At 38.8% G+C, this 22,250-nt stretch overlaps 1 protein-coding gene across 2 annotated transcripts in view; it reads left to right on the top strand.

Annotated features, from left to right (window-relative positions):
• The window catches only part of tyw1 (tRNA-yW synthesizing protein 1 homolog (S. cerevisiae)), a 138,644-nt gene that overhangs the window by 105,791 nt on the left and 10,603 nt on the right, over positions 1-22,250 (top strand). For both annotated transcript variants that reach the window (XM_061972205.1, XM_061972204.1), the window contains exon 15: positions 11,174-11,341. In XM_061972205.1, coding sequence (XP_061828189.1) covers positions 11,174-11,341 — 168 coding nt within the window. The remainder of the gene's footprint in view (positions 1-11,173; positions 11,342-22,250) is intronic.

The following is a 22,250-nucleotide window of genomic DNA, read 5'->3' as shown; positions in this document are numbered from 1 at the left end:
TTGATGTTGATATGGCAGTGCTCAGTATTTGTCCGCTTTTTATTACAACGAAATAGAATAAAATTTGTTTTATTTACATTAAGTGAGAGCTTATTGCATTTGAACCGGGAATCCACTTTCACAAGCTCTGAATTGACAGTTACTTGTAGATGGTGTAGGCTCCTGTGTGAGGTAAACAAATTTGTATCGTCAGCAAAAGTTATTTTATGAAAAGTTTCGGAGGAGTTTACAAAATCGTTTATGTATAGGGTAAAAAGGAGAGGCCCCAAGATGGATCCCTGGGGAACCCCATAATTTATGGTCATACAGGGTGAATTGTGATCATTGACGCATACACATTGTTGCCTTCCGTATAGGTAAGAGCGGAACCAATCGAGAGGTACCCCTCTGACACCACAGTGATATAGTTTATACAATAAGATCTCAAAGTCTATTGTGTCAAAGGCTTTGGATAGATACAAAAAAAATGCCAATACCGCATTTTCCTTCTTCAATGCAGTCATTGACCTTTTCCAAAAGGTCGAGTATAGCCGTACAGGTGGTGCTTTTTTTACGAAAACCATATTGGGAGGGGACAAGGATATTTAGTTTTTTCTGCGATCCTCCCGTTATGACAAGTACTGCAATTTCTCTGATTTTGTAGATTATTTCCAGCCTTACATGGGGTCATACTGATGATTTATGTTGCTCAAGATGTCATTAATTAAGAGCAATCGCATAAATACGTGGCACGTCTTTATTGCGCACATGTGTGTAGTTGGGGTTTTTACTTTTGGATCATTTTGTGTCTCTGTATGTTATTTCGATCATTAAATTGTGTCAGTTATAATTGATAACCTGCGGGGAGCGATCGCAGTCATTTTAAAGACTCCGCTATCTTTGCATTGCACGCAGTGTTGGGTTAGTTACTGCAAAGCAGTAACTAGTTACAGTTACTAGTTACTTCATTTCAAAAGTAACTCAGTTACTAACTCAGTTACTTACACCAAAAAGTAATGCGTTACTGTGAAAAGTAACTATTTAGTTACTTCTTTTTTTCTTCTTTTTTTTTTTTTTAAAGCTCCCATTAATGCCCTTTTAGCCTTCATTTCAGTACTGTTATTGCACTGGAGAATAATACAATCTGTTGATCAACTTGACATGCATTTGCATCACTGACCTCTGCTAAGCAATGTGCTCTACATACAACACACAAAGACAAAGATATGTTACAAAGGCCAATTTGCTTCTGGCCAGAACAAATTGACAAAACTATTTTAAATAGCTACAACATAACGTACATAAGTAACAAACAGCATAATAACAGCATAGATGTAAACCAAGAAAGGCACACACTACATACACAAAGCCTAACCAGGCATTTTCTTTACTGAGCAAAACTCTTTGTCGGCCATAAACACATCACCAAAACATTAGTAAAAAAAAAAGATATCTAGCAAAAGTGGTCATTTTCTGCAGTACAAACCAGACCAAAAGCTACTTTGTTATATCAACAGCAGCCACTCGCTCTTTCTCACGTGTGCCAACACTTGCACATATGGCACTTAGCCAGTGATGCGTTTACAGCCACACAAAAAGTCGGACAACTCCAACACCACACATAAAGTGTCATTCCAGGTCGTTACTCTATGATTTACCAATCAAATGTGTGCTTATTCTAGTGTCATTTATTAGGAATCTTAATTTATAAATATTAATCATTAAATGCTGTTAGTATATTAAATAAATACTAATAAAAATATATTTTTTACAAACAGGAAGTTGCAGGAATGTACACATGATCCCCTGCTTACATCTCATTGTGCAACATGAGAATGTTTTAATGGGAACTAAATGAAAGGGGTACAAATTATTTCCAAAGCAGGACCTCCACCCAGACAAACAATACAAGTACACAGTTCATGAAAAACAATATTTGTTGTTATTGTCATTATAAGTGGGCCTAAACACTTATATTAGAAATGGAAATGACTGCTGTCATTTGATTATAATAATAAGAGAATGTTGTCTGTGTATCTGTGTTGGCCCTGTGATGAGGAGGGGACTTGTCCAGGGTGTACCCTGCCTTCCGCCCGAATGCAGCTGAGATAGGCTCCTGCGACCCCGAAAGAGACAAGCGGTAGAAAATGGATGGATGGATGGAGATTGAACTTATTTAGTGAGGTTTGGGACAGGTGTGCTGCTGGTGTAGCCACAGTGTGCACGTCTAAAGTTGCTCACATGGACTCCACTCAATGCTCAGGGACTTTTTGCGTTTGCTCACACACATGAACAATTAGAGAGAACATTGATTGACAGAGTGTGTACCTTCAGCGGTGAATGATGACGAGCAGAGGCAGAGTTAATCCTTAAGTGGTGGAGGTGAAGTGGCATCAGAGTCTCGAAGCATGTTGCTTCTGTAGCTTGTTTCAGCAGATTTGAATTGCTGTTTTGGGCAGTAGATGCGATCTTTGATCCAAAGCACAATTTACATTTAACTAAAATGTTCTTTTCTTTGTGCTCGACAAAAGAAAAGTAGTGAAAATATCTCCATGTTAGCAAACTCGACTTCTGGCTCCGCCATGATCAGACACGCCCCCCTCCCCTCCCTCCCTCTCCTCCCTCCCCACACTCACACGCACACAGAGCGCGTGTCTCTCTCTCTTCTCCGGCTTGTGACACAAGAAGAATCAGAACGATGACACAGCAGCGCTCCGATAAAACAGACTTTATACTACATAAAAAGTAACGTAAAATAACGCAGTAACGCATCATGTAGTAACGGTAACTGAGTTACTGAATATAAAAAATAACGCGTTAGATTACTAGTTACTTTGTAACGCGTTAGTCCCAACACTGATTGCACGTGACAAAGAAGGCAGGCTAGTCCTAGTGTGAGTACAAGCGAGTGGCAAATAAAATATGGAATAATAAAGCTTTGGCCTCGCCTCACCTTCAGCACTGTGCAGATGGCATTGACATCATCAATTATTGAAGCCGTATCACAGGGTCATCATCACCTTACTGCACCATCACCTCGCTGCCTCTTAAACATCATCTCCATCGTCTGTGTCTCCTCGGCCTCTCTCTGAGCCGCAATGTCCATTACTGGACTGATGAGACCCCGCGGCCTCTGAGCTCGCGGCGAGCTATCGACTGCGGCGTCACGAGTCCAGTAATTAGACTGCCCCGCGTCGACTCGCTGGCAGGATGACAGAACGAGCCGCCCCACTTGCGTCGCCGGCTCCCATTAGTTGTCAGCGCTGACCGATCGAGGCCCTGCGGCAGGCGTTTAATAGTAATAGCAGTGCATGATGACCATCTTAATATTTAATACATGCTGGAGGTTCTTCAAAAGGATTTAACGTGCGCTCCGAAACAGTGCATTGCTGGGCTAAGACTTGTGCACAGTACTGTAAGTCTCATCGAGGCATTGGATTCCCAACTTAAAATTCTACTCGCGACTTGTAGCACTCGGGAGACTTTGTGAGCGATGAGTCAGCCGATAGATCTTAGGGGTTCCTAAACCTCCTGTAATATCTTGGTTTGAAGTTATTGATTCACACACTGTGTGCTTACATCGCTGACCTGCGTTTCCTAGAGAGAGCATCACTCTTCAGGCAGTCTCCCTGTGAAATACCTTTTCTTGACTGACTCCATTGATTAGGACCTTCTCATTTCTCAGGTGTCAACAGGCATTGAAGAATGGACATATAAGTACATGACACGCTCATTGATCTGTGGCCATTTTACATGAGTGGTCCTTGAGGGTGCATGGGAGTTTGCCCAACCAGTCTACATGTGCTTTGTGGACTTGGAGAAGGCATTCGACCGTGTACCCAGGGAAGTCCTGTGGGGAGTGCTCAGAGAGTATGGGGTAACGGACTGTCTGATTTTGGCGGTCCGCTCCCTGTATGATCAGTGTCAGAGCTTGGTCCGCATTGCCGGCAGTAAGTCGGACACGTTTCCAGTGAGGGTTGGACTCCGCCAAGGCTGCCCTTTGTCACCCATTCTGTTCATAACCTTTATGGACAGAATTTCTAGGCGCAGTCAGGGCGTTGAGGGGATCTGGTTTGGTGGCTGCAGGATTAGGTCTCTGCTATTTGCAGATGATGTGGTCCTGATGGCTTCCTCCGGCCAAGATCTTCAGCTCTCACTGGATCGGTTCGCAGCCGAGTGTGAAGCGACTGGGATGAGAATCAGCACCTCCAAGTCAGAGTCCATGGTTCTCTCTCGGAAAAGGGTGGAGTGCCATCTCTGGGTTGGGGAGGAGATCTTGCCCCAAGTAGAGGAGTTCAAGTACCTCGGAGTCTTGTTCACGAGTGGGGGAAGAGTGGATCGTGAGATCGACAGGCGGATCGGTGCGGCATCTTCAGTAATGCGGACGCTGTATCGATCCGTTGTGGTGAAGAAGGAGCTGAGCCGGAAGGCAAAGCTCTCAATTTACCGGTCGATCTACCGTATTTTCCGCACCATAAGCCGCCCTGGGTTATAAGCCGCACCTTCAATGAACGGCATATTTCAAAACTTTGTCCACCTATAAGCCGCTCCGTGTTATAAGCCGCATCTAACTGCGCTAAAGGGAATGTCAAAAAAACAGTCAGATAGGTCAGTCAAACTTTAATAATATATTAAAAACCAGCGTGATGTGGGCGCGCATGGAGTCGTATATCAACATGGTCGGAGCTGCGTGAAAAAAGCCACCCGGCCTCTTCGCGTAAACTTCCCTTAACCACTCGCTCATCTTTTCTTCATCCATCCATCCCTTCGAGTTAGCTTTTATGATGACGCCGGCTGGAAAGGTCTCTTTTGGCAAGGTCTTCTTTTGAATATCACCATGGGTGGAAGTTTCTGGCCATTAGCATGGCAAGCTAGAACCACAGTGAAGGATGACTTCTCATTCCCTGTGGTGCGAATATTCACCGTCCGTGCTCCCGTTGTATCCACAGTGCGGTTCACAGGAATATCAAAAGTCAGTGGAACCTCGTCCATGTTGATAATGTTCTCTGGCCGGATCTTTTTTTCAGCTATCTTGTTTTTACAATATGCACGGAAAGTAGCCAGCTTTTCTTGAAAGTCTTTAGGCAGTTGCTGTGAAATAGTAGTCCGTGTGCGGATGGAGAGATTGCGTCTTTTCATGAACCGGAAACCTGTCGCTTAGTAGGAGCCATTTTGTGGTCTTTACAGATGTAAACACACAAAGGAAATGAAACGTAATATCCGCGCGCTTCTTCTTCTTCTACGCGGCCGGGTGGTTGCTTACAGTAGAAGAAGAAGCGCTTCCTGTTCTATGGGGGCGGGTGCTTACCTTGGCGGTTGCTTGCGTAGAAGAAGAAGCGCTTCCTCTTCTACGGGGAAAAATGATGGCGGCTGTTTACCGTAGTTGCGAGACCTAAACTTTATGAAAATGAATCTTAATATTAATCCATATATAAAGCGCACCGGGTTATAAGCCGCACTGTCAGCTTTTGAGTAAATTTGTGGTTTTTAGGTGCGGCTAATAGTGCGGAAAATACGGTACGTTCCCATCCTCACCTATGGTCATGAGCTTTGGGTTATGACCGAAAGGACAAGATCACGGGTACAAGCGGCCGAAATGAGTTTCCTCCGCCGGGTGGCGGGGCTCTCCCTTAGAGATAGGGTGAGAAGCTCTGTCATCCGGGAGGAGCTCAAAGTAAAACCGCTGCTCCTCCACATCGAGAGGAGCCAGATGAGGTGGTTCGGGCATTTGGTCAGGATGCCACCCGAACGCCTCCCTAGGAAGGTGTTTCGGGCACGACCGACCGGTAGGAGGCCACGGGGAAGACCCAGGACACGCTGGGAAGACTATCTCTCCCGGCTGGCCTGGGAACGCCTCGGGATCCCCCGGGAGGAGCTGGACGAAGTGGCTGGGGAGAGGGAAGTCTGGGCTTCCCTGCTTAGGCTGCTGCCCCCGCGACCCGACCTCGGATAAGCGGAGGAAGATGGATGGATGGATGGATGGATGATGATACACCACTGTGGGCTACATGGGTCAGTAGGAGCGTGTATACACCTCGAGGTGTGTCCGAAAAGGTACCTTAAATTCCAGACTAAAAGCCGCTACCTTATTCTTACGCTTTCAACCCTGCGGCTTATTAAACGGTGCAGCCTATTTATGGCGATATTGAAAATAGTTTTGAAATAAACCAAGAAAAGACACTCAAAAGGTGTGTTATTGTTTGTGCTATGGCGCCATCTTTTGGACGAGTTCGCTCACTGCTGGTGCTGCAGTGCTGCTTCTGTTTAGACTTAGCTGTCAACCGGAAGTACACGTGCCGTTCTGTTTTCTAGCCGTCCATAGCGTTTTTACTCTTATGGATTCTTCATTCATCACTCCAAATAACGTTTGTGAGTTTTACAATATAACTAAAACAATTCTTACTTACTAAATGGTCCCATGTGTGGTGTCCGTTGACTTTTCATTATGCGAGCCTCGGTAGAAAAAGTTCGGACCCCCCTGAATTAAAGTATCAGAAGTATTGATATTAGAGCATAAGGACGGGACAAGCAGTAGAAAATGGATGGATGGAGGATCTGGTATTGGCGGTGCCAATATTTTAGTATCGAGCCACACATCACTACTCTTTAAGTATGATGCCACGATCTTTGGGAAAAAGTGACGTAAAGTCAAATTTAAGGATACAAAAATGCAGAGCTTTTCAAATCCATGAATCAGGTTGCAGGACTTTTGTGTTGCATTGCATGACTGGTGCACCTAATGAAGGAGCCAGTGAGTGTTTGTCCTTCAGTAGAATGTTGGCGCTTTAGGGTCGAAAACCAGGAAATTGCAATAATTGAATTCAGTGACACATTTCTTCCTCTGTGAGATGAAGGTGTTTTTATTCACAGTAATCACTCGCCCTCTCCTCCCGTCCAAATGCACCTCCCCCTTGTCCAATGCTTGTTCATGCTCTGATTTATCCTCTCAGTGAGGCATCAACAGAGGTGGGTAGAGTAGCCAGAAATTGTACTCAAGTAAGAGTACTGTTACTTTAGAGATTTATTACTCAAGTAAAAGTAAGGAGTAGTCACCCAAATATTTACTTGAGTAAAAGTAAAAAGTATGTTGTGAAAAAACTACTCAAGTACTGAGTAACTGATGAGTAACATATACACACACACACACACATTATATATATATATATATATATATATATATATATATATATATATATATATATATATATATATATATATATATATATATATATATGTCTTAATAAGGTTATCCAAAAAATAGTGCTCGATACCGTAGTAGAGCGCAATATATGTATGTGTGGGAAAAAAAATCACAAGACTATTTCATCTCTACAGGCCTGTTTCATGAGGGGGGGTACCCTCAATCGTCAGGAGATTTTAATGGGAGCATTCGCATACCATGGTTTATATAGGGCACAGAGTGGGTGGGTACAGGCTGGCCTGCCTATGCTTGAAAGAGAAGCTGTTTATTATTTACCGTCCAGACCTGTCATCCCTCAACAAGCGCAGCGAAATTGTCACAGCATGCCGCCATAGACGGAAACACCTCCTAGGTAACACATGAGCCAATCACCACGCCCCTAGGCCAGCCTGTACCCACCCACTCTGTGCCCTATATAAACCATGGTATGCGAATGCTCCCATTAAAATCTCCTGATGATTGAGGGTACCCCCCCTCATGAAACAGGCCTGTAGAGATGAAATAGTCTTGTGATTTTTTCCCCACACATACATATATATACATATATATATATATATATACATATATATATATATATATATATATACACATATATATATATATATATATACATACATTGATATATACAGTATATAATGTATATTTATTTATTTTGCCGTTTTTGTTTACATGTTAAAGGTGTTTTAATGAATATACATGCATGTTTAACACATATAGATTTCTTTCTTTCATGAAAACAAGAATATAAGTTGGTGTATTACCTGATTCTGATGACTTGCGTTGATTGTAATCAGACAGTAGTGCTGATAACGTCCACCTTTTCAAATGGAGGAGAAAAAAAGTTCCTCCTTTCTGTCTAATACCACATGAAAGTGGTTGGTTTTTGGCTTCTTATTTGTCCAGCTTCCCATATTCGTTTTTTATACACTTTACAAGAAATACATTGGCGGCAAACTCCGTAGCTTGCTAGCTTGCTTGCGCTGGCTTTCGGAGACTCTTATTTTGAAAGCGCAGGCGCGATGGAGCGGCACTTTTATTGTGAAGACAGGAACTGTGCAGTCAGTCTTTAGGCTTTTGACGGGATGTACGGTTGAAATAAAAAATTGTCTTTTTTCCTTCACACTTTTGATTGATTGATTGGAACTTGTATTAGTAGATTGCACAGTACAGTACATATTCCGTACGATTGACCACTAAATGGTAACACCCGAATACGTTTTTCAACTTGTGTAAGTCAGGTCATGTGACCGCCTGGCTCTGTTTGATTGGTCCAACGTCACCAGTGACTGCATCTGATTGGTGGAACGAAGTGAAACGTCACCAGTGACTGTATTTGTTGAAACGCAGGCACTATGAAGGTCTGTCTGACAGACCAAAACAAACAAAGCGTGCATTAACAGATCGATAAAAATGAGTAGCGAGTAGCGAGCTGAATGTAGATAAAAGTAGCGGAGTAAAAGTAGCGTTTCTTCTCTATAAATATACTCAAGTAAAAGTAAAAGTATGTTGCATTAAAACTACTCTTAGAAGTACAATTTATCCCAAAAGTTACTCAAGTAGATGTAACGGAGTAAATGTAGCGCGTTACTACCCACCTCTGGGCATCAATGCTTCCGAAGCACCTCTGGTCGGCATGCAGTAACGCATTCAAAGCCTAAACAGCTGCTTGTTGTCCACTGAGCGTAATTTGGCCTAGGTTTACCGGGCCAAAAAACTCATTTAAGCTTGTGTAGTTCCTCGAAGACAGAGCTTTTCTTGCCCCCCCCATTCATCACGGGTGATATCAGTTCAGCCGCCGCCCGTCGTCTGGCCCCGACCTGTGATTTATTCGGAGTCCCGGCTGGTGGGCTGTTATTCAGCGAGCCTCAAGGTGCGGCTGCCATCATCAATTGTGTCAGGCATGGTGCTCCGTCCGCACGGCGTGGGCCCGAATGCACAAACAATCTTTAAGACGCACGCCGTGTGCAAGGAAAACACGGAAGAAATGTCAGCTCTAAAAAGAAATGTTCCTGGTTTCATCCACGCTCTCTCCTCCCAGAACATTTTTGCCAATTATTACCTCCACCAAGCATTTTCTGTTTTGTGTCTGACTTCCTCTTTAAGAAGGGGAACCGGAGGGTGTGTTCCAACTATCGTGGGATCACACTCCCTAGCCTTCCCGGTAAGGTCTATTCAGGTGTACTGGAGAGGAGGCTACGCCGGATAGTCGAACCTCGGATTCAGGAGGAACAGTGTGGTTTTCGTCCTGGTCGTGGAACTGTGGACCAGCTCTATACTCTCGGCAGGGTCCTTGAGGGTGCATGGGAGTTTGCCCAACCAGTCTACATGTGTTTTGTGGACTTGGAGAAGGCATTCGACCGTGTCCCTCGGGAAGTCCTGTGGGGAGTGCTCAGAGAGTATGGGCATACCTGCCAACTACTCCGGTTTTCCCGTAATTAGTACGGTTTTCATCAACCTATTCCGGGTTACGGTTGCAGTGATAAAAAATACGGTTTTTCATTAATTAAAAAAAATTTTTTTTTTTAAATGCGCGAGGCTATTTATAGCACCGCTGCCAAGCACGAGGCGCCAGTTGCCATTGTTTCCAAACGAGCGAACGATCATGAAATCAGCCGGAGAAAAATCGCAAACGAGTCTTAAACCGAAAAGAAAACTGCAGTCATTCCGTGAAGAATATTCAAAAGCCTATCCGGGAATAATTATCCGTTCCAAAAAGGGTGAAAACTACGCGAATTGCACCTTGTGCAGACAAGATTTTTCGATCGGACACGGAGGAATTAGCGATGTAAAAGACCACGTTGGGACAAAAAAACACAAGTCTAATGCCGTTGCTAAATTTGGATTTTAGCCACAAAAAGGTAATGACACCAATGTTATCTATTGGAATTGTTTAGTACTGTTATACTGTTAAAAGTGTTTATACTATTTATGCTTTCAAGTCCAAGTTGAAGAAATCTTGTTAAATGTTGACAGCATAACTACCAAAATACAGAAGTATGTCCTTAATATTTTTGCAGTGCTATTTCTGTTGAAAAGTTCAAATGATTACATTAGAGATGTGATGTGCCACTTTTCAAGTGTCTGATGGCTTCAATTAATTTTCATTCATTTTTCATATTTTGAATTCTTTTGAAAGGCTTACAAAAAAACTACATTTGAATTGTAATTCCATGCTATTGACAGGACTATTAATTTTAATGAAGTTAGCTTACCATGTTTACAGTATGATAATTGTGATAGAAATGTGAATTTTAGGCACAGAATATTTTTTACAATTGAACAAGGCAGTAGATTATACAAGCTTGGACAGAAAGTTAATGACACCAATTTTTTTTTGAATGGAATTGTTTAGTACTGTTTTACCATTTGTTTACTGTAAAAAGTGTTTATACTTTCAATTAACAAATTGAAGTCTTGTGAAAGGTTGACAGGATAACTGGCATTAACTGTCAAAATAATTTCAAACTATTGAAGTTAGCTTGCAGAATAAACATGTCAATCAACCCATATGATTTTTGCTGGAATATTTTTGTTTTGAAAAGTCACTGTGACTGATAGAAAAGTGATGGTTTTAGCAACATTTTAACCTGTCTGAATGCTAATAATCATTTTGCGTCGGGGGGCGAACCTGAACCCCCCTACCGGGGCCTACGGCCCCTGGACCCTGGCTACTAGGTTTTTCTGATTTCAAAAGTTGGCAGGTATGATATCGGTTGATATTGTTATCGGTAATTAAAGAGTTGGCAAAAAGCCATTATCGGACATCCCTAGTTCAAAGTGTACAAGCCTTCACTACAATATGGACTTTTGTCGAGGATGGAACCCATTATTCATATTTACATGGTTTCTTATAGAGAAATGTACTTCACTATACAAACTTTTGGATTTACAAACCCTGTCCAAGAACCAATTAAGTTCAAAAATCGAGTTTCCACTCTATCACGCGGCACTCAGTCATCTCCTGTTGTGTTCTCGGTGTGTGTGTGTGTGCAGGGTGTGACATACTGCGGCGAGAGCTCGGCCAGCAGCCTGACCATGGCCAACGTGCCGTGGCACCAGGAAGTGGTCGCCTTTGTCCAGCAGCTGGCCGACATGCTGCCTCAGTACGAGATTGCCTGCGAGCACGAGCACTCCAACTGCCTGCTCATTGCGCACACCAAGGTAAGATGCCATTGCTGTGCACAATAGTGATGGGTCCGGCAACACCGATGCATCGGCGCATGCGTCGAGCTCATAGAGCAAAACCCTGTGTCGGTGCGCGTACCGCTTTTAGAAAGTCACGTGACCGATCATGAGCTGTTTTGGTCACGTGACCGATACGCCAACTGTGTCGCCTCCTCTGTGCCCTGTGAGCGTGTCTTTTCTACAGCCGGAGAAATAATAACTAAGAAGAGAAATCGTCTAAAATGTAATACGTCGGAAAAACTTTTTGTTTTTTTTATAAAAATGTGTAAAAAAATAAAATTAAAAAAATTCCCAGTCCACAATCATCCACAACACGTTCTCTTAGATTTCCATGTTATGATACATGTTCACATTATTTATTGACTGTATCTAAAAAAGATAAACATATATTTTTATTTAAATGACGATATGAAATAATCCTAAATGAAATACAATGACTTGGTTTATATTATTGTATATACTAGGGCAGGGGTCACCAACGCGGTGCCCGCGGTCACCAGGTAGCCCGTAAGGACCAGATCAGTCGCCCGCTGGCCTGTTCTAAAAATAGCTCAAAGAGCAGCACTTACCAGTGAGCTGCCTCTATTTTTTTAAATTTTATTTATTTACTAGCAAGCTGGTCTCGCTTTGCTCGACATTTTTAATTCTAAAAGAGACAAAACTCAAATAGAATTTGAAAATCCAAGAAAATATTTGAAAGACTTGGTCTTCACTTGGAATAAGCGGTAGAAAATGGATGGATGGATGGGTCTTCACTTGTTTAAATAAATTCATTTATTTTTTACTTTGCTTCTTCTTACTTTTAGAAATACAATTTTAGAGAAAAAACACAACCTTAAAAATGATTTTAGGATTTTTAAACAAATATACCTTTTTACCTTTTAAATTTCTTCCTCTTCTTTCCTGACAATTTAAATCAATGTTCAAGTAAATTTATTTATTTTTTATTGTAAAGAATAAATATTTTAGCTTCTGTTTTTTCGACGAAGAATATTTGTGAAATATTTCTTCAAACTTACTGTGATTAAAATTCAAAAAAATTATTCTGGCAAATCTAGAAAATCTGTAGAATCAAATTTAAATCTTATTTCAAAGTATTTTGAATTTCTTTTAAATTTTTTGTTCTGGAAAATCTAGAAGAAATACTGATTTGTCTTTGTTAGAAATATAGCTTGGTCCAATTTGTGAAATATTCTAACAAAGTGCAGATTGGATTTTAACCAATTTAAAACATGTCATCAAAATTCTAAAATGTATCTTAATCAGGAAAAATTACAAATGATGTTCCATAAATTCTTTTTTTAATTTTTTCAAAAAGATTCAAATTAGCTAGTTTTTCTCTCCTTTTTGTCGGTTGAATTTTGAATTTTAAAGAGTCGAAATTGAAGATAAACTATGTTTCAAAATTTTATTTTAATTTTTTTCGTGTTTTCTCCTCTTTTAAACCGTTCAATTAAGTGTTTTTTTCATCATTTATTCTCTACAAAAAACCTTCCGTAAAAGGAAAAATAAAAGTGCGACGGAATGACAGACAGAAATACCCATTTTTTTATATATATAAAATGTATTTATTTAGCTATTCTTGTTTAAATCACACTTACGTGTAACTTACAAATGACAATATATTTATTTATTTAAGTGTGTATCAAACTGGTAGCCCTTCGCATTAATCAGTACCCAAGAAGTAGTTTTTGGTTTCAAAAAGGTTGGTGACCCCTGTACTAGGGCATCAAATCAGTGTCAGTTGAGTCGGTCCATAGGTTGCCTGTAGGGATTTTTAATGTCCAGCAGATGTCAGTATTTAGTGACACAGTATCGACACAGTATCAATACAGTTTTGCAATGTGTCGAAACGCTTCATGACGCCTCATCAACCCATTACTAGCAGGTGACACCCGTTCACTTTAAATGTCGACTCGTGATGACACCAGCCATCTTTTTCCACCTGCTGCTGGTCTTTAAAATCATTAATTAGTATTTTCTTTCCTCTTCCATATCGGTCTCTCACTTGTGAAATAGTCTACTTCAATTTAGTCCGGCGTGGGCTCCACTGAGGCCGTGGTTAATTAGTGAGTGATGAGTCATTGCCTTGAGACACACAAACACACACAGTATATAAAAGTACATACATAAATTAGGACTGTCAAATGATTTTTTTTATTTTTTTAATCAAACTAATCTCACTTTTGAATTTGGATGAATCACTTGCTTGCATGATTTGAATTAACTTAAAAAAAATAGACCAATATTTAGACACAAATGCAATTGAATTGTTAATATCATCCTGGAGCATTTTTAAATGTTTTGTATGTTATTAATTTGCTCAAAACTTGGTTACAGTTTTGTCTAAAGCGAGCACTCCAGTCAGTAGTGATGGGTTGATGAGGCGTCATGAAGCGTTTTGACGCATTGCAAAACTGTATTGATACTGTGTCGATACTGTGTCACTAAATACTGACATCTGCTGGACATTAAAAATCCCTACAGGCAACCTATGGACCGACTCAACTGACACTGATTTGATGCCCTAGTACAGGGGTCACCAACCTTTTTGAAACCAAAAACTACTTCTTGGGTACTGATTAATGCGAAGGGCTACCAGTTTGATACACACTTAAATAAATAAATATATTGTCATTTGTAAGTTACACGTAAGTGTGAGTTAAACAAGAATACCGTATTTTCCGCACCATAAGGCGCCCTGGGTTAAAAGCCGCGCCTTCAATGAACGGCATATTTCAAAACTTTGTCCACCTATAAGCCGCCCCGTGTTGTAAGCCGTATCTAACTGCGCTAAAGGAATGTCAAAAAAACAGTCAGATAGGTCAGTCAAACTTTAATAATATATTAAAAACCAGCGTTCTAACAACTCTGTTCACTCCCAAAATGTACGCAAATGTGCAATCACAAACATACGTATATCAACATGGACAGAGCTGCGTGAAAAAAGCCACCCGGCCTCTTCGCGTAAACTTAAACTTACCTTAACCACTCGCTCATCTTTTCTTCATCCATCCCTTCGAGTTAGCTTTTATGATGACGCCGGCTGGAAAGGTCTCTTTTGGCAAGGTCTTCCTTTTGAATATCACCATGGGTGGAAGTTTCTGGCCATTAGCATGGCAAGCTAGAACCACAGTGAAGGATGACTTCTCATTCCCTGTGGTGCGAATATTCACCGTACGTGCTCCCGTTGTATCCACAGTGCGGTTCACAGGAATATCAGTTGCTGTGAAATAGTAATCCGTGTGCGGATGGAGAGATTGCGTCTTTTCATGAACCGGATCCTTGTCGCTTAGTAGGAGCCATTTTGTGGTCTTTACAGATGTAAACACACAAAGGAAATGAAACGTACGGTGATATCCGCGCGCTTTTTCTTCTTCTACGCGGGCGGGTGGTTGCTTACAGTAAGCAACTTCAAGAGGGCAGCGGGTCGTAAATAGCGTTGACCTCGGTTACCAAATAGTTGGAAGAGAGTTTGTGAAATACTTCAGAGAGAGTTCGTTTAACACTTCAAAGAGAGTTCCTCTGGAAGTTGAGCAGATCCTGCCATCTGTCCGCGTTGAAATCACAGTGGCGTTTCACGAGCCTTCTTCCTCTTGTTAGGCCTCGGAAGACAGCATTCATAATACAACGTTTCTTTTGTGATAACTTACAAACAATTATTCCAACAATTACAGAAACAGAAAGAATATGAAAAATTGTTACCAATTTTATGAGACAAAAGTCGACACATTGTGAGAAAAAGACTGCTTTTATTAATTTTTTGTTTATAATCGTTTTTTAATCTTCATTATTTACTTCAAGTTATTACAGTATATCTCGATATACACACACACACGCACGCACGCACGCACGCACGCACGCACGCACGCACGCACGCACGCACGCACGCACGCACGCACGCACGCACACACACACACACACAGTGAAGATGCAGTCAATATTATCCCCGCCCCCTTATCTAGAAAGGAACACCCTTTCTAGATATATAAACATTTGTATTTACAACATTAAAAATATATACATACTATGCAAATATAAAAAATCTTGTTGTGAAAAATGAGTTGGAATTTCACAAAAAAAAGGTCACAATTTCACAAGAAAACTTAAAATTTTGGCAGTGTTATAATAAAAGTCGGAATTTTACTCAACGCAAGTCAAAATTAGACAAGAAAAACTGAACATTGGTGCAATATTATGATAAAAGTTGGAATTTTACTCAAAACAGTTACAATTTTACAAGAAAAGCTTAAAATGTTGGCAATTTTATTAAAAAAAAGTTGTAATTTTACTCGATAAAAAAGTCACAGTTTTATAAGAAAACTTTAAAATGTTGGCAATATTATAATAATAATAATCAGAATTTTACTCGACAAAAGTCATACATTTACTCAAAAAAAAGTCACTATTTTACAAGAACAACAAAAAATTGGCAATATCGTGATAAAAGTCAGAAATTTATACGACAAATGTCATCATTTTGCAGTAAAAAGTAATCATTTTTACATGAAAAAGTAATAATTTTACTGGAAAATATTGCAATGTTACAGAAACAGAAAGAATATGAAAAATTGTTACCAATTTTATGAGACAAAAGTCGACACGTTGTGAGAAAAAGACTGCTTTTATTAATTTTTTGTTTGTCATTGTTTTTTAATCTTCATTATTTACTTCAAGTTATTACAGTATATCTCGATATACACCCACCCACACACACACACACACACACACACACACACACACACACACACACACACACACACACACACACATGTCTTGCCTACTTTGTGTGGACCCACGTTTGGTTTGTAGGCTGTGAGGGCCCCACTTTCCACACACATGCTTGCATTTCTTACCTTCTTGAGACCTCCGAAAAAAGCCTACCTCTTTAGGAACACCCTTTCTAGATATATAAACATTTGTATTTACAACATTAATAATATATACATACTATGCAAATATAAAAAATCTTGTTGTGAAAAATGAGTTGGAATTTCACAAGAAAAAGGTCACAATTTCACAAGAAAACTTAAAATTTTGGCAGTGTTATAATAAAAGTCGGAATTTTACTCAACGCAAGTCAAAATTAGACAAGAAAAACTGAACATTGGTGCAATATTATGATAAAAGTTGGAATTTTACTCAAAACAGTTACAATTTTACAAGAAAAGCTTAAAATGTTGGCAATTTTATTTAAAAAAAAATTGTAATTTTACTCGATAAAAAAGTCACAGTTTTACAAGAAAACTTTAAAATGTTGGCAATATTATAATAATAATAATCAGAATTTTACTCGACAAAAGTCATACATTTACTCAAAAAAATGTCACTATTTTACAAGAACAACAAAAAAATTGGCAATATCGTGATAAAAGTCCGAAATTTATACGACAAATGTCATCATTTTGCAGTAAAAAGTAATCATTTTTACATGAAAAAGTAATAATTTTACGGGAAAATATTGCAATGTTACAGAAAACAGAAAGAATATGAAAAATTGTTACCAATTTTATGAGACAAAAGTCGACACATTGTGAGAAAAAGACTGCTTTTATGAATTTTTTGTTTGTAATTGTTTTTTAATCTTCATTATTTACTTCAAGTTATTACAGTATATCTCGATATACACACACACACATACATGTATTGCCTACTTTGTGTGGACCCACGTTTGGTTTGTAGGCTGTGAGGGCCCCCCTTTCCACACACATGCTTGCATTTCTTACCTTCTTGAGACCTCCGAAAAAAGCCTACCTCTTTAGGAACACCCTTTCTAGATATATAAACATTTGTATTTACAACATTAATAATATATACATACTATGCAAATATAAAAAATCTTGTTGTGAAAAATGAGTTGGAATTTCACAAGAAAAAGGTCACAATTTCACAAGAAAAAGGTCACAATTTCACAAGAAAACTTACAATTTTGGCAGTGTTATAATAAAAGTCAGAATTTTACTCAACGCAAGTCAAAATTAGACAAGAAAAACTGAACATTGGTGCAATATTATGATAAAAGTTGGAATTTTACTCAAAACAGTTACAATTTTACAAGAAAAGCTTAAAATGTTGGCAATTTTATTTTAAAAAAGTTGTAATTTTACTCGATAAAAAAGTCACAGTTTTATAAGAAAACTTTAAAATGTTGGCAATATTATAATAATAATAATCAGAATTCTACTCGACAAAAGTCATACATTTACTAAAAAAAATGTCACTATTTTACAAGAACAACAAAAAAATTGGCAATATCGTGATAAAAGTCCGAAATTTATACGACAAATGTCATCATTTTGCAGTAAAAAGTAATCATTTTTACATGAAAAAGTAATAATTTTACGGGAAAATATTGCAATGTTACAGAAAACAGAAAGAATATGAAAAATTGTTACCAATTTTATGAGACAAAAGTCGACACATTGTGAGAAAAAGACTGCTTTTATTAATTTTTTGTTTGTAATTGTTTTTTAATCTTCATTATTTACTTCAAGTTATTACAGTATATCTCGATATACACACACACACACACACACACACACACACACACACACACACACACACACACACACACACACACATGTATTGCCTACTTTGTGTGGACCCACGTTTGGTTTGTAGGCTGTGAGGGCCCCCCTTTCCACACACATGCTTGCATTTCTTACCTTCTTGAGACCTCCGAAAAAAGCCTACCTCTTTAGGAACACCCTTTCTAGATATATAAACATTTGTATTTACAACATTAATAATATATACATACTATGCAAATATAAAAAATCTTGTTGTGAAAAATGAGTTGGAATTTCACAAGAAAAAGGTCACAATTTCACAAGAAAAAGGTCACAATTTCACAAGAAAACTTACAATTTTGGCAGTGTTATAATAAAAGTCGGAATTTTACTCAACACAAGTCAAAATTAGACAAGAAAAACTGAACATTGGTGCAATATTATGATAAAAGTTGGAATTTTACTCAAAACAGTTACAATTTTACAAGAAAAGCTTAAAATGTTGGCAATTTTATTAAAAAAAAGTTGTAATTTTACTCGATAAAAAAGTCACAGTTTTATAAGAAAACTTTAAAATGTTGGCAATATTATAATAATAATAATCAGAATTTTACTCGACAAAAGTCATACATTTACTCAAAGAAATGTCACTATTTCACAAGAACAACAACAAATTGGCAATATCGTGATAAAAGTCCGAAATTTATACGACAAATGTCATCATTTTGCAGTAAAAAGTAATAATTTTACGGGAAAATATTGCAATGTTACAGAAAACAGAAAGAATATGAAAAATTGTTGCCAATTTTATGAGACAAAAGTCGACACATTGTGAGAAAAAGACTGCTTTTATTAATTTTTTGTTTGTAATTGTTTTTTAATCTTCATTATTTACTTCAAGTTATTACAGTATATCTCGATATACACACACACACACACACACACACACACACACACACACACACACACACACACACACACACACACACACACACACACACACATTATGTATTGCCTACTTTGTGTGGACCCACGTTTGGTTTGTAGGCTGTGAGGGCCCCCCTTTCCACACACATGCTTGCATTTCTTACCTTCTTGAGACCTCCGAAAAAAGCCTACCTCTTTAGGAACACCCTTTCTAGATATATAAACATTTGTATTTACAACATTAATAATATATACATACTATGCAAATATAAAAAATCTTGTTGTGAAAAATGAGTTGGAATTTCACAAGAAAAAGGTCACAATTTCACAAGAAAACTTAAAATTTTGGCAGGGTTATAATAAAAGTCGGAATTTTACTCAACGCAAGTCAAAATTAGACAAGAAAAACTGAACATTGGTGCAATATTATGATAAAAGTTGGAATTTTACTCAAAACAGTTACAATTTTACAAGAAAAGCTTAAAATGTTGGCAATTTTATTAAAAAAAAGTTGTAATTTTACTCGATAAAAAAGTCACAGTTTTATAAGAAAACTTTAAAATGTTGGCAATATTATAATAACAATAATCAGAATTTTACTCGACAAAAGTCATACATTTACTCCAAAAAATGTCACTATTTTACAAGAACAACAAAAAATTGGCAATATCGTGATAAAAGTCCGAAATTTATACGACAAATGTCATCATTTTGCAGTAAAAAGTAATCATTTTTACATGAAAAAGTAATAATTTTACGGGAAAATATTGCAATGTTACAGAAAACAGAAAGAATATGAAAAATTGTTACCAATTTTATGAGGCAAAAGTCGACACATTGTGAGAAAAAGGCTGCTTTTATTAATTTTTTGTTTGGAATTGTTTTTTAATCTTCATTATTTACTTCAAGTTATTACAGTATATCTCGATATACACACACACACACACACACACACACACACACACACACACACACACACACACACACACACACACACATACATGTCTTGCCTACTTTGTGTGGACCCACGTTTGGTTTGTAGGCTGTGAGGGCCCCCTTTCCACACACATGCTTGCATTTCTTACCTTCTTGAGACGTCCGAAAAAAGCCTACCTCTTTAGGAACACCCTTTCTAGATATATAAACATTTGTATTTACGACATTAATAATATATACATACTATGCAAATATAAAAAATCTTGTTGTGAAAAATGAGTTGGAATTTCACAAGAAAAAGGTCACAATTTCACAAGAAAACTTAAAATTTTGGCAGTGTTATAATAAAAGTCGGAATTTTACTCAACGCAAGTCAAAATTAGACAAGAAAAACTGAACATTGGTGCAATATTATGATAAAAGTTGGAATTTTACTCAAAACAGTTACAATTTTACAAGAAAAGCTTAAAATGTTGGCAATTTTATTAAAAAAAAGTTGTAATTTTACTCGATAAAAAAGTCACCGTTTTATAAGAAAACTTTAAAATGTTGGCAATATTATAATAATAATAATCAAAATTTTACTCGACAAAAGTCATACATTTACTCAAAAAAATGTCACTATTTCACAAGAACAACAAAAAATTGGCAATATCGTGATAAAAGTCAGAAATTTATACGACAAATGTCATCATTTTGCAGTAAAAAGTAATAATTTTTACATGAAAAAGTAATAATTTTACGGGAAAATATTGCAATGTTACAGAAACAGAAAGAATATGAAAAATTGTTACCAATTTTATGAGACAAAAGTCGACACATTGTGAGAAAAAGACTGCTTTTATTAATTTTTTGTTTGTAATTGTTTTTTAATCTTCATTATTTACTTCAAGTTATTACAGTATATCTCGATACACACACACACACACACACACACACACACACACACACACACACACACACACACACACACACACACACACACACACAGTGAAGATGCAGTCAATATTATCCCCGCCCCCACCCCTTGTCTTTCATGCATGTGCACCAGTGGACGTTTGTGCGACTGCTTCAGACTTCAGATGCTTTCCTTCCTTTGCACGTCCTCGCCCACGCCTGTCAGCATTTCCTAATATACTCACACACGCACACACGCACACACACACACACCCTCTTTGCACTAGTCACACAGATTGTTGTGTTGCTGTGTGTGTGTGCGGTGCACTCGAGCAGACCTGCTAACTCGGAACACAACGCGGACTTGTGTCGCTTGCTGTCGTCTTTGGAGGCTTCCTTTCAAAGAGGCTGAGAAGGACACGGTTCCAAACGCTGAAACAGAGAACGAGGGCATCGCCGCCGGGAGGTCACATCGGTTATGTTGTTATTATGTCGTACGCGTGGAAGGGATCCCACCTCAAAGTTCAACCACTTACCTACGCCCAGTTGGACAAAACCACAGCACAGCTGGATTGCCCACGTCTATTTTAAACGTCTTGCTGACTGTGGGTTCACTACATGTGGCCACTTCATTAGGTACACGTAAACAATGAAATGAGATACCCTCCTGTCGGAGGCAGATATTTACATACAGGTAAAAGCCAGTAAATTAGAATATTTTGAAAAACTTGATTTATTTCAGTAATTGCATTCAAAAGGTGTAACTTGTACATTATATTTATTCATTGCACACAGACTGATGCATTCAAATGTTTATTTCATTTAATTTTGATGATTTGAAGTGGCAACAAATGAGAATCCAAAATTCCGTGTGTCACAAAATTAGAATATTACTTAAGGCTAATACAAAAAAGGGATTTTTAGAAATGTTGGCCAACTGAAAAGTATGAAAATGAAAAATATGAGCATGTACAATACTCAATACTTGGTTGGAGCTCCTTTTGCCTCAATTACTGCGTCAATGCGGCGTGGCATGGAGTCGATGAGTTTCTGGCACTGCTCAGGTGTTATGAGAGCCCAGGTTGCTCTGATAGTGGCCTTCAACTCTTCTGCGTTTTTGGGTCTGGCATTCTGCATCTTCCTTTTCACAATACCCCACAGATTTTCTATGGGGCTAAGGTCAGGGGAGGTGGCGGGCCAATTTAGAACAGAAATACCATGGTCCGTAAACCAGGCACGGGTAGATTTTGCGCTGTGTGCAGGCGCCAAGTCCTGTTGGAACTTGAAATCTCCATCTCCATAGAGCAGGTCAGCAGCAGGAAGCATGAAGTGCTCTAAAACTTGCTGGTAGACGGCTGCGTTGACCCTGGATCTCAGGAAACAGAGTGGACCGACACCAGCAGATGACATGGCACCCCAAACCATCACTGATGGTGGAAACTTTACACTAGACTTCAGGCAACGTGGATCCTGTGCCTCTCCTGTCTTCCTCCAGACTCTGGGACCTCGATTTCCAAAGGAAATGCAAAATTTGCATGGTTGGGTGATGGTTTGGGGTGCCATGTCATCTGCTGGTGTCGGTCCACTCTGTTTCCTGAGATCCAGGGTCAACGCAG

The sequence above is a fragment of the Nerophis lumbriciformis genome, linkage group LG17 (assembly GCF_033978685.3).
Source record: "Nerophis lumbriciformis linkage group LG17, RoL_Nlum_v2.1, whole genome shotgun sequence".
Lineage (NCBI taxonomy): Eukaryota > Metazoa > Chordata > Actinopteri > Syngnathiformes > Syngnathidae > Nerophis > Nerophis lumbriciformis.
This window is presented reverse-complemented; position numbering and strand designations above follow the sequence as displayed.